This window comes from Orycteropus afer, unplaced genomic scaffold (assembly GCF_000298275.1).
Source record: "Orycteropus afer afer isolate SDZICR_OR568_19922 unplaced genomic scaffold, OryAfe1.0 scaffold00002, whole genome shotgun sequence".
NCBI classification, from domain to species: domain Eukaryota; kingdom Metazoa; phylum Chordata; class Mammalia; order Tubulidentata; family Orycteropodidae; genus Orycteropus; species Orycteropus afer.
The window spans coordinates 23,891,454-23,906,005 of NW_006921589.1; the positions used below are offsets into that span (position 1 = coordinate 23,891,454).

A 14,552-nucleotide genomic window follows, 5' to 3' on the forward strand; every position below is an offset into this window, starting at 1 on the left:
AAACAAATAGCTAATTCACAGGTTTCAAAACCCAAAGTGCAACTTGCTGCAGCTTTTGCCCTTCAGTTATAGATGGCCTAACCAGCCACGACACTGAGAGGCCTTGCGTTCAGTGGTGAATGTGAAGAAATAAAACATGTAGCTTATTTTTGGTCCTTTCCTCTAGGCCCCTGTCCTTTATAGTCCATTTCAAAACATGTGCTTCACACTTCAACAGTTCAGACCCAACCCTGTCCAGTGGTCTGGTACCATCAGGAAATACTTGTCCATTGCTTCACAAAATCTAGTCCTGTACAATTCTGGAGAGACAACAGTTGGCATTTTACCTAAGATCAGGAAAGAGAAATGGGGAAAGAAAGCTGTTATATAATTGACTGGGCAACTGACTTCAGCCAACTATGTTCCTTCATGCAACCACCATATAGACACATATACGGGAACAGTTTAAGTGAGCAGGTAGGGTGAGGGTGTCCACTGTACTTTGTAACATGGAACAGTGTTCCTCTGGGAGCAGTCTTCCATGACAAAAGACTGGCTCTTGCTTAGCAGTGCTTGCAGAACTTCAAACACTTGTTTTTAAAGAATTAAAGACAAAGCACCCATTACTCAGAACCTCTGGTTTCCTTCTTCTATTTTTTTTTTTTTAAACTTTGTCTTTTCAGGCTATCTGTTATTTTAACAAAAATTTAAACCCAATACTTCTCACCTACATAATTCCTCTTAGTTTTTGGTCATTTTGAAGATTACAATGAAATAGAACCACTTAGTTTTTAGATTTTTTTTTTTAAAGAAGTATCCATTTAAAAAATTTTAGCTGTTACAAAAAAGACCTAATAACATTTGTAAGAGTAAACAAAACAAACACTACACTCACCTTGTCCTCCTAAAATTCCTGTTGATTTTACAACCATTTCAAGCTTTTTGTCCCATGTAAATGTCCGAATATAATCTGTTAGGGGTAGAAAAATTAGCAGTTAAACTATGTTAATAAAAATACATAAGTGACAATAACAATTTGTATTACTACTACTTCTACAATTGTTACCTTTTTTGAGTGCTGACAATGTGCCAGGTGCTATTACAAAGATTTTTGGGGGGTTTGTTTATTTATTTTTTAACTTATATGAATTCATTTAATCTTCACAACACCCTATAGGGCCTTGTTGGTAAGTGGCTTTTTGAACTCAGGTATTTTTGGTGAAGATAATGAAATATAAATGAGGAAACTGAATAGAAGGACAAGTTATAAACTATTAACTTTGAAATATCAAATGAAAGTTTGTGGAGAAACTCCATAAGCTATTACTGTTACTAGATTCAGTATAGGGAGCTCTGGTGGTGTAGTGCCTAAGGCTAACCAGAAGACTGCTAACCAGAAGACTGGAGATTCAAACCCACCAGCCACTACTCGGATGGAAGACTGGGTGATCTACTTCCATAGTGATACTGCTTCAGAAACCCAAGGAGGGGTCACTATGATTCAGAGACAACTCAACAGCACATAACAACAACAAGATTCAGTATAATCTTGAAAATTTTTATTCTACCTTCAATTATAGAATAAGGAATGTATGCTTGTTACTTACCAATAATTCCAACTACCAGCTCATTGCTGGTATCATCTCGACCAACCAGCAAAGAATAATCTATAATGAGGTGGCTAGAAAGGAAATGGGAGTCGCTATGGATTGAGGCTCTCAGCACAGCTTTGGAATGAGAACGGATATACAGTGGGTTGTCTCGAACCATCTTTAAGAGATTTTCATCCAGCAGAACTACATCACAACTCTCTTTCCCAGTATCGGTTTTCACATTTCGATTCCTAAGAGAACCCTTCAAATCAAATACCTAGCAGAGAGAAAAGTGTTTGTAATTTATGTGTGAGATGCTACATATGACTATTATAAAAAAAAAAGTAGGAAGACTTCTTACAGTCACTACTATTGTACTGTTTAATTTTGTAATTAAATTATAATTATTATAACCAGTCATTAAATACATGGTAAAATACATGGTGGTATAAGTGTGTCATATGAAATTAATATCACTCACTGAAACATTTCAGAAATACACTGGCCAATTTAATCAAAATTAAGGTACATTAACAAGTAACTCCAAAAATACAGTTGGATCATGAAGCAAAATATATATATAAATATAGCTGCCAATAATCTTAGGAAACTTAAAAAACTGTGATACCAAAACTCTGTGCAAGTTCTTTATGCCAAAGCAGAAATAACAGTACTTCTCTAGGACTATGTGGAGAGGAGGAAAGCAATGGACTCAAAGGTCAGGGGAATCTGAAGCAGACTACATAGCTGCACTGGTCAGCCTGTTTCTGGCTCATGATAGCATAAGAGGCTAGTGCCAGAATGTCAATCAACTACATGAGTAAGCACACTTCGTTCAGCTGACGTTCTTCTCACAGCAAGACATTCTCAGTAAAGGTAAGTACACTGCATTATATTCTAGCAGAAGCTCTTTACCACACACTGCAAGCAGTTCAAGGACAAATACTGAGAAGAGGACTCATCTCCAATCTAGACCAATCGGAGTTCTAGGAAGAGCTGCATGATGTTGATGAACAGCACACACCTTCTCTGCGCCTTAGTTTCATCATCTTTAAAACTGACGTTGTGGAATTAGATACACATTCTTATTCTACAATTCCGTACTTCTAAGATATAGAACTTGTTAAATTTTAGGACCAGTCTACAATATCCTCTTTATTCTTTCCACAAAGGTTCGAAAAGTTAAATTTGGCCTAGCAACCGAAATTATAATATTTACTACCAAATACAATGTTACTGATTCATTATACTAGGAATTAAAAGTACAGTGTTTCATTAACTAGATGCTCCACGGTCTATCCACGGTCTAATAATATCCTTACCTGTGCCATCTTTCTCCCATAGAAAAGATTTTCCATGACAAGGAGATCTAACTTCTTCTCAGTGTTATTCTGAGAGTTCTTATAACCAATTCTGTAAACTCCAAGAATTTTGGCCAATGCAGTGGGCCGCTAATCAAAAAAAAATCAAAGTAAACTCTTATTAAAACGGGTTATTTTTAATATAACACTGGTATGCATATGATTCATATAATATCCATATATATTGCTAAGATTAGTCAGACACAATATCCCTCCACCCCTCACCATCTCAGGAGCAAGCACAGCAGCACTGCCAATAAAAAATATTAAGTCCTTAACATTTTCCCAAGGGATAATCCCTCACAATTTCTCAAGTTCATAAATTGTATTATGGCATCTAATGTTACCAATAACATGCAGTAAACCATAACTAAATGGCTCCACCATACTCTACACAATGACTTTACACAACGACAAGTGGGCAGACCTGGACTGCTGGTTTCTTTCTACCTAAAGGATCCATCCCTGCATTTCTCAGCATACATTTCAAAGTTCTGTCTCAGCCAATTGATAAGTTACTAAATGAGCAGCAGATTTCATCTAGTCTGAATGTTTTTAGTTTGCTTTTATATACTAATTAATGGCAACTTGCTCGAGATCACTTGGTACCTCACTGGAAAGGGTAGGGGAAAAAAAAAGTTTTAAATCACTGGATACTATCACATCTCAACACAAAACAGACACTGAGTCATGTCCTGTTCACATCTTACCATGGGGAAAACTGTGCCATTAGCCCTTACCCTCAGGATGTGAAAAAGGCCCAGTAATCTCTGATAACAGACCAAGGTTGGGATTTCTACCTTTTGTTGAACAGCATTTGTAATATAATTGAAGTAGTGTGGTGCAAAGTCGAGGAAAGACTGGACTTCTAGACGAGGCATTTGCTTCAAAATGAATCTATCATCTAAAAAGCAGACATTTCATGTGTTAATTCTATACATACTGAGACAATCTATAATCATCACTCCAAATATCCCAAATATTTTGTTTGCTTTAAGCTTTTAAGAGATATTTTCTGATGTCACACAGAAAATTTTGATCAGAATACCATTCTCAAATAATTGAAGAGCAGGAAGGGATCCTAAGGATTTATAGTTAAGAATCCTCTTCTTTTGACAATACTACCCCTAAATTCACAGCTAGATGATAATCTAAGTTTTAAAATACTAAATAAAATCTTATAAACTCCTTTGTTAACATCAATAAACCACAGAACAATAAAAAAAAAAAAAGAGAGTTCTGATCAACTAACATCCATCCTGCTGCATTTTTTCAAATAATTCCATTTCAGTGGGATGAAAAACAGAATGTGAAGTACAGATGCTCGTAATCTTCTGGCAACCTTTGAAGGTTAAAAACTGGGCCTTCCTATTTTCAGGTTAAATGTTTTTATTCTTATCTTTTCTTCTCTCTTCAGCCCTGAGGTAACCTTTACAGTTTTCTGTAAGTTCTCTTACCATTTAATTGTTGTACTCTAAAGCATAAAAACAAACACTTCGACACTGCATAATGTCATTCTATCTCCAAATGATTCATAAATTAGGTGAGGAAAAAAATGGATACTATTTAGTTATTAAAATGATTCAAAAAGCTTACCTTCTGTCGCATAGAAAGCAGCTCCTGATTTGCCCCCTCGGGCCTGCCATGGTGATGAGTGGGAAAGAGAACGAATGAAATCTTCTTCACCGCTGCCCAGAATCACTTCACGCATCTTATGAAACTCTCCCGCGTAGTAGAGCCGACAGTAAAACTTGGCGTTAGCGTCAGAAAATTCTATAAACAGAAGTAAAAAGTAAATGAAAAAAGCTTTTATGAATGAGTAGTATCTTTCCTCCCACTTCCCAAATAATGCAACCACTAGTTTTCTCTACAACAGCACTCTTCATGTTAAGTCTACATTTCCTGTTTAAGTATCTGTTGAAGTGATCTGGAGGGATGATGAGAGAGCATTATATGGTCGCCATTACATACTGTCAGAAATTTCAAACAAAAATAAGACCCAGTTCTAACTTTACACTTGTTATAGTATTTTAATAATTAAAAAGTGATTCTTAAGTAAGTGTCTTATGATTTACTATACATGATATTACTCTAAATGATGACAATTTCTTTTGTCATCGCACACAAACCATTCTAGATGCCCTATCAAGGCTCTATGGCTTCAGATGACATAGTAAACATTTTTTAAATGAGAAATTAAATCAAACTATAATTTATAAATGTATGCATTAAATTGTAATTTAAAATTAAACTCAAAAATTAAGTAAATTTATGTATAAATTAAGCCATTTATAATTTATAAATGAAATTATAATCAAATAATCAAATTATAATCAAATAAACCTCACGTCAACATAGAAATGTGAAACAGAAGAGAGGTTACCTAGAATGAAGCTAGAAGCCTCAAATAATATTAGAATCTGCTCAATTATATTCCCTGTCCCCAGACTGATAACACGTTATTTCAGACTTACGAAGCTCCACATGAGGATTTGTGAGTTGTTTCTTTTGTGTATCTCCTCCATCTGCCTCATCTAAAAGGTTTAATATCATTAGTAAAGGCAGAGTTTAACTGGTTATCAGTTTGTTTTTTTCTTTTTTCCCTGATTCAACAACAAAAATTAACAATTCAACATATCCTGGTCAAGCCATTATCAAACAAGCATTAGATATACAATTAAAGTATATAAACTATTACAATAAAAATGTATACATCTTTTGAAAGTCCAATTTTAGATTTTAAAAAAATTAGATTGAAGAGTTTTTCTTACATTTAATTGATTCCTATGATAGCAATATACTAGCTCAGCTCTTACACCAAGAATTTCCATGGATTCTTATCAGAGTTTATAACTAATTTCCTTATGTGTATAGAATAATGCTTCCCCAGTATTTTGTGATACTTCCTTTATTATGTTAAGCCACACATGCAATACATAAAATGTAACATACTAGGGTTTACGTCACAGCTATTTTCTGTATTTGACTGATTTCTCTGGCAAACAGACTCACTCTGTTTAATTATTGTAAACTTGCAATATATTTTAATATCTACAAGAACAAGTCATCCCCTAACTTTAACATTTCAAAAACCTTTTTCAAAGTACCAAATTATAAGCACCTACAACCCAATACCAATCTAGAGAATATAAATAGGTTTCTCAATTTCTGATGAAACTTTATTATGTGATGGCTATTTTTTAAACAACTAATTCATGGTCTAACCAAGGGGTCACCAAATTATTTCTATAAAGAGTCAGATAGTAAATACATTACTCTGTCACAACTACTCTATTTGCCAACGTAACATAAAAGCAATCCAACAATAAGTAAATGTGCCTGTGTTTCAATAAAACTTAATTTACAAAAACAGGTCAGTAATCCCACATCCCAAAGAAAATATCAAAGTGAGTACGGACATAAGGTGATGCCTAAGGAGACAGTGGAATGAAAACATCTGATCTATACATCAGCCTCAGTAAGTCTTCAGTAAAGTTCTGAAGACATTATTTTTGCCACTTTACAGGTAAGGAAATTTCTGATTCTATCACACAGTAAGTGATACCAATGCTCTGAAACAAGTGGACTTTCCAAGCCCCATATGTTTTCTAGTCTATACTGAGATACAGAGAGAGAGGGAAAGTCCTGGTTTTGGGAGTAAGAATTATGTACTTAGCTTATAAGGAGGATTAAGTAGCTAACATAAATAAATCAAAGCCTACAGCAAGCATGTTTTGTCTCCTTTAACACACCTTGAGGCTCACTGACTTGATTCTCCATGCCCTCCTTGCCCGTCTGCCCGACCTGGTAGTAAGCACTGTCTGCTCCACGTAAGGTCTCTCTCTTCTGGGAAGAGAGGTCAGGGCTTTTCCCTGCTGTCCCTCGGAAGAAAGACAACACTCCAGAAGCCTTTTTGGCTAAAAATAAGAGGTAACATATTAATTTTAAGTACAGGTCACTACAAGTAGGAAAAAAAAATTTTCAACTCATTCCATTGTTAGCAGTTTATTATGAGTAAAATAAATGTGAATAATACTGATACCTTCATATACATAGACTATTACTCCACATTTTATGCTTTTTTGAGTAGTTAAATGCCCCAATGATCAAAAATAGGAAAGCAAAGCTCAGATGTTAAATGTGAAAAACTCTACAGAAAGCCTTTCAAAATTATCTTTCCAACTCAGTCATAATATATTAAACAATAAGATTAAATTAGGGCTGACTTCTGGCTAATATGGCAGCTTAATCAAACATACCACGCTGTTCCTCTACAGCAAAGACCCAAGAAACTAAGTGAAACAGATACATTAGACAATCCTAGAACCCTGAATATTAAATGAAAAGATAAAGAACTAAAGTGAACACTGACTGGAAGAAGAAACTCATTGAAAACAAGCAAACAAGAAGAGATGGAGCAGAGGGGCCCTGCCAGCCAGCCCAGCACAGCATGGCCACCTAGAGACAAAGACAGTAGCAATCCTGGAGGAGATGCACAGAAGGAAACGTCACAGAATTTCCAACAGGATATAGAGTAACTGTGTAGAAATACCTGGAGTGAAGAAAGTCCTGACTGCTGGCTGCAGGCAACAGGAAGAGTTCAGGCACCCTTGCCCAGTGACGAGAGAATGCCCCTCCTCCCCCCCTCCTGGTGATTAGTGGTACAAACCACCCTGTCCTTGCCGCCCCAACCATCAAGGTCCAATGTAGAAGGCTCTTCCCTTCACACCTCGTGCAGCCCGGACTATCAACCTTCCCTCTCTGCCTTGAGTACCGCCCCTCACCCACCCCAACCACCACCACTCCCCCTACTCAAATACCCCACCAAGTGGTTGCAGGCTACTTTGGTGTGGCAGCAGCATGACCCCACACTCACCCATCCACTGCTTCTCCCCCCTCCTCTACCTGCCACTTGCTTCTCCTCTTTTCCCCCACCTGGCAAGGGGTGGTGAGCAAGCAATCACATGCACACTGACCTGCCACTCACAGCACCCCCACTATATGAGAGGTGGCAGAAGCATAACCCTGCACACACCTGCCCCTGCCATCCCCCACCATCCCACAGTAGGAAACAACTGCATCCACACTACCAGCCACACCTGCTGCCCCACCCATGCAACAAGTACCACTGCCTGCTCCTATGCCACTGGATCAACAACAGACAGCAGACAACACCCACCCAACCTACCCTCAGCTACCCTACATGACAAGCAAATAGAGACCCAAGCTCACAAACCCAACCGCTACACCACCCACCTGGAAACGGAAGGTGAATGCTTCGGTGCAGGCAGACTAGCAACTAGAGGAGCACACCCATCCCACCTGCCTAGACACATCAAAAAATAAAATCACAACAAAAAATCAGGACGCAGCAAACCAATCTATAATTAATTATCTAAAGAATCAGGACAAGATGGCACCAGCAAGTGACCAAAATAAAGAGCCACAAAAGCTCCCTGAGGTAGAAATGGTATTGTAAGGAACTAACTAATAAGGAACTCAAAAGACTTATATATAGGGTACCTTCAAGAGATCAAGAAATAAATCAAGGAAAACAGAAACAACTCTAGAAGAATTCAGGAAAACAATACAAGAACAAAATGGCAAAATAAATAGGCAATTAGAAATTATACAAAAATGGCAACTAGAAATCCAGAAGATTAAAATTTCAGAAATAGATAATGCACAGGAAGGACAAAGGAGTAGAATAAATCAATAGAAGTCAGAATCAGCAAAATAAAGGACAAATCCCTTAATACCAATCTGTTCAAAGAACAATAATAAAAAAAAAGAACGAAGAAAGCCTAATATTTATGAGGGACACCATCAAGAGGAATGATTTATATATGATGGTAATTCCAGCACAGGAAGAGATCGAAAAAAAAAAAAAAAAAAAAAATCATAGAGAAAATTTTGTAAGATTTATTGAAAAATAATTTCCCTAACATCATGAAAGATGGTAAGATATCCATCCAAGAATCTCGGCAAATCCCAAATGGGATGAACTCCAAAAGAAAATCAAAACATATAATCAAATTTACCAAAATCATCAACAAATAAACACTCCTGAGAGGAGCGTGGGAAAAACGAAATGTTACCTACAAAGGGGAATCACTAAGACTAAGCTCTGATTTCTCAGCAGAAACCCTGAATGCAAGAAGGCAATGGGGTGACATATATAAAATCCTGAAAGTAAAAAAACTGCCAATGAAGAATTATATATCCAGCAAAATTGGCCCTAAATATGATAGCAAGACATTTTCAGGTAATCAGAAATGAAGAGAACTGGTAAAAACCAGACTAACTTTATAAAAAATACTAAAGGGAATCATTTGGACAGAGAAGCAAAATTAAACAATCTGAGATTAAGGCTTATGATATCATCATCCAGAAATCAACCTAGAGAAGGAATTTTCATAAAATGAAAAATAAAGCTACAAGACTAAAAATAAGTAACCAGAGACATCAATTTGTAAACAACAATGTCAAAACAAAATAAGGGAATAAGTAGTGTAGACACAGACCTTCCATATGAAGAGTTTAAGGTGCTATCAAGATAGAACAGACTGTTTTTCTTAGGAAAATAAAATAACTTTCAGGGTGACCACAAAGTAACTTAGTAAACCTTCTCAGCAAAATAAATAAATACTTAGTAAACATAAAATCAACAGCAATGGAAGAAAAGTAAAGAAAATCCATAAACATAAATAATTAGCACAGAAAATTATAAGAAACAAAGAAATCATCAGTGCCATCAAAAAAAGCACAACAAAATAAAAGAACAGTAAATTCAAACCTATCAATAATTACACTGAATATAAATGGAATAAATCCACCAGACAAGAGACAGAAAGTGACAGAATGGATAAGAAAATATGACCTATCAATACACTGTCTACTGTGATCAATGACATGAGACAAAGGATATGTGAACTGCTGTATGGAAAGTGAATTTGCTCTGTAAATCTTCACCCAAATCACAATAAATAATAAGAAAAAAAATACACTGTCTACAAGAGACATACCTCAGACACAAAGATAAAAATAAATTAAAGATCAAAGAATGGAAAAAAGATATTAAGCACATGGCATTCAAAACAGAGGAATGGCAATGTTGTTGTTAGGTGCCGTCGAGTCGTGTCTGACTCATAGCGACCCCATGCACAGCAGAATGAAACGCTGCCCGATCCCACGCCAGCTCCACGATCCCTGCTATATTTGAGCCCATCATCATAGCCACCGTGTCAATCCATCTCGTTGAAGGCCTCCCCCTCTTTCGTCGACCCTCCAGCCTACCAAGCATGACATTCTTCTCCAGGGAATGGTCCCCCCTTCTGACAACATGACCAAAATAGGTGAGACGAAGTCTGGCCATTCTCACTTCCAAGGAGCATATGGCAATGTTAATCTCTGATAAAACAGACTTGAAGGCAAAAATCAGCCTAAGAAACATGGAAGGGCACTACATAATGATTAATGAGTCAAGCCAAGAGAGGATATAACCATAAGCATCCATGCACCCAATGAAAGAGGTCCAAAATGCATTAAACAAACTTTAACGGAATTAAAAAGAAAAATAGACAACTCAGTAATAAGAAGACATTTTAACACATCACTTCTGATGAAGGTCAGAACTAGAAAGAAACTTAACAAAGACACAGAAGATTTAAACAACACTATCAACCAACTTGATCTCACAGACATCTATAGAACACATCACCCAACACTAGCACAGTCCACATTTTCTTCCAGTTCACAAGGGTCAATCTCCAGAACAGACCATATATAATAGGTCATAAAGCAAGCTTCCATAAATTCAAAATTTTTGAAATAATACAAGGAATCTTCTAGGATCACAATGCTATAAAATTAGAAATCAATAAAAGAAGGAAAAAGAATCAATGGAAACTGAATAAAAACAGCTTTAAAACTAGATAATAGGAGAAATAATAAATCAAATTCAAAAACTCCTAGAATCAAATGAGGATGAAATGTTGTTGTTGTTGTTGTTGTTGTTATGTGCCATCGAGTCAGACCCAACTCATAGTGACCCCTCCTTGGGTTTCCAAGGCAGTATCACTATGGAAGTAGATTGCCCCATCTTCCTTCCAAGAAATACTATATATCAAAACCTTCGAGACCCAGCAAAAGCAGTACTCAGAGGTCAATTGATAGCATTAAATCCACACATCAAAAGGAAAGAGTCTAAACTGCTACCTTAACCCTTCAACTTCAACAAACAGAAAAAGTGCAGCAAAAAAAAACAAAAAAAACAAAAACCATAGTCAGCAGAAGAAAGGAAATACTGAAGACTAGATGAGAAATAAATGAAACAAAAAGACAATCAACAAGATGGGAAGTTGGTTCTTTGGAAGATTAATAAAAACAACAAATGACTGGCCAAATTAACAAAGGAAAAGAGAAGATGCAAATAACACAAATAGGAAATGATATGGGTGACTGCAGTGTAGTAAATCACTTAGTATGGCTTTTCTACCCATAAGTCATTGTAAACTCAGTGGGTGGAATGAGCAACTGAGGAGCTCCTGATTGTAAATGTTATCCACCTGTAAATGTTTCTGTTGGGCGTGGCACAATACAATGTTATGGGAGGCTCTCTCTCAGGTGCTTAAGAGTTCTGATGCTATGATTGGCTAGTCTGGCCACTCTGCCAAGCTCAAAAGGAGGCCACCTAGAGGCAGAACTCTCTCTGACTGCAGGTTGAGGAAGATGTGCTGCTGAAAGAGACACACGCTCCTGAAAGAGACATGCGCTGCCGGGGAAGAGATGCAAGAGACATGCATTGCTGAGTAAGACACCAAGGGACATGCACTACTGGGGGAGAGACTGTGAAAGACTTGGCTGAGAGATGGTGGGCTGGGAGAGAGACTGAGCATTTTTCCTAAACTTGAATTGTAGCCTGGTGCTTCCCTAATAAACCCCATAATCTGTGAGTTCTGTGTGGCCACTGCAGTGAATTATCGAACCCAGAAGAGAGGTGGTGGTACTTTGGGAGGAACAGTTGGTGAAAGGGCTGGAGGGAGGCAGCATGTCTGGTCTTGCAGAAATAGGCCTTGGGCTATTGATGGTGATTCTGTCTTCCTCTTGAGGGATTAGAGGAGATCATAACATGTGGCCTCCTTGCCCTTTTTGCAGTGATGTTACAACAGAACCAACTGGGATAAAAACAGTAACAGAATACTATGAAGAATTGTACTCCAAAAATCTGAAGAACTAGAAAAAATAGATAAATTTCTAGAAACACACTACCTACCCAATGAACACAGACTGAGGTAGAAAATTTGGACTAACAAAAGAAGAAATTCAGTAAGTCATTAAAAAAAAAAAAAATCCCCAAGACGGTGTGGAGAGGAAAGCCCTGACACAGAACACTTCACTAGAGAATTCTACCAAACCTTCAGAGAAGAGCTGACAACCAATATTATTCAAACTCTCCCAGAACATAGAAAAGGATGGAATACTCCAAACTCATTCTGTGAAACAAGAACAGCCCTGATACTAAAGCCAGGCAGAGACATCACTAAAAAATAAAATTATAGACAAATATCCTTCATGAATATAGATGCAAAAATTCTCAACAAAATGTTAGCCAACAGAATACAACAATGTACCAAAAAAATAATACACCATGACCAAACTGGATTTATACCAGATATGCAAGGATGGTTCAACATTAGAAAAACAATCAAAATAATCCACCACATAAATAAAACAAGGCAAAGACCACTGGATCATATGAATTGATATAGGAAAGGTGTTTGAAAAATCAGCACACTTTCCTAACAAAAACTCTCAGCAAAACAGAAATAGAAGGGAAATTCTTCAACATAATTAAAAGCATATACATAAAATCAACAGCCAACATTATTCTCAATGGAGAAAGACTAAAAGCATTCCTCTTGAGAACAAGAACTAGACAAAGATGCTCTTTATCACCACTCTTATTCAGTACTATAATGGAAGTCGCTAGCGCAGTAAGGCAAGAAAGGGAAAGAAAAGGAATCCAAACTGGTAAGGAAGAAGTAAAAATACACCTGTTTGAAGATGATATGATCCTATAGATAGAAAATCCAAGAGATTCTCTAAGAAAGCTACTGGAACTAGTAGAAGAATTCAGGAAAGTGGCAGGGTACAAGATCAACATACAAAAATCAACCAGATTTCCTCTACACTAACAAAAAGAACTTTGAAAAGAAATTAGGAAAAAATACTATTTATAATAACAAATTCACTGCCATTGAGTCAATTCCAACTCACAGCAACCTCCACTGGGTTTTCAAGGCTATAAATATTTACAGAAGCAGACTGCCTCATCTTTCTTCCATGGAGTGGCTGGTGGGTTCAAACCACCAACCTTTTGGTTAACAGATAAATGCCTTAACAACTCTACCACCAGTGATCCTTACCATTTATAATACCAAACCAAAAACCCACTGCCATCAAGTCAATTCCAATTCGAAGTGACCCCCCATTGGGTTTCCAAGGCTGTAAATCTTTACAAAAATAGATTGCCTCATCTTCTTCCCACAGAACAGCTAGTAGGTTTGAACTGCTGACCTTCTTTCTGGTTAGCATACAAATGCCTTACCCACCATGCCACCAGACCCCCATTACCATTTATAATAGCCAGAAAAAAATAAAAAATACTTAAGAATAAACCTAATCGAGGATGTAAAACACTTATACAAAGAAAACTACAAAACACTACCGCAAGAAACCAAGAGACTTAGATAAATGGAAGAACATACCATGCTCATGGATAGAAAGATTTAACATTGTGAAAATGTTAGTATTATCCAAAGTGATCTACAGATAAAATGCAATCCTGATCCACATTCCACCAATGTTCTTTAAAGAGACAGAAAAAGTAATCACCAACTTTATATGGAAAGGAAAGAGACCTCAGGTAAGCAAAGCACTACAGAAAAAGAACAACAAAATAGGAGGCTTCCTGTACTTCCCAATCTCAAAACCTACTATGCAAACAGTAATCAAAACAGCCTTATACTGGTACAATGACAGACACATAGACAAATGGAACAGAATCGAGAACCCAGAAGTAAATTTATCTACCTATGGACAGCTGGTTTTCAACAAAGGGACAAAATTCATTAAATGAGGAAGAGATAGTCTCTTTAACAAATGGTGCTGGCAAAACTGGATATCCAGTTTCAGAAAAATGCAACAGGAGTCACACTTCACACCATATTAAAAAAAAAAAAAAAATTCATGATGGATCAAAGACCTAAATGTAAAACTTAAAACTATAAAGATGATCAAAGAAAAAATATAGGCAAACTTGGGGGCTCTAATTTATGGCATAAATAGCCTTTTAAACATAACTAAAATTTCACAAACAGCAGAAAATAAACTAGACGACTTGGACCTCCTAAAAATTAAACATTTATGCACATCAAAAGACATCTCCAAGGATCTATGTAGGAGATCCTGGAGAGAGTGGGAGAACAATGTGGAACAAAACTCAAAATCATTTAAAAAAAAAAGAAAAGAAAAAGGGGCCCGGTTTGCTGGTCCGATAGAGCCTGGTGTAACCACTGAGACTATGGCCCCTAGCTGCCCTTCAGGTCTGGAATTGAAC

General features: G+C 36.8%; 1 protein-coding gene across 1 annotated transcript in view; it reads right to left on the bottom strand.

Annotated features, from left to right (window-relative positions):
• Nucleotides 1–210: 210 nt before the first annotated feature.
• The window catches only part of PIKFYVE (phosphoinositide kinase, FYVE-type zinc finger containing), a 90,781-nt gene continuing 76,439 nt past the window's right edge, over nt 211–14,552 (bottom strand). Inside the window, exons 35-42 of the mRNA XM_042782698.1 lie at nt 6,685–6,849; nt 5,407–5,466; nt 4,529–4,705; nt 3,733–3,836; nt 2,894–3,022; nt 1,587–1,848; nt 875–949; nt 211–326 (exon numbers count right to left, since the gene is read on the bottom strand). Of these exons, the coding sequence (XP_042638632.1) occupies nt 211–326; nt 875–949; nt 1,587–1,848; nt 2,894–3,022; nt 3,733–3,836; nt 4,529–4,705; nt 5,407–5,466; nt 6,685–6,849 (1,088 nt within the window). The remainder of the gene's footprint in view (nt 327–874; nt 950–1,586; nt 1,849–2,893; nt 3,023–3,732; nt 3,837–4,528; nt 4,706–5,406; nt 5,467–6,684; nt 6,850–14,552) is intronic.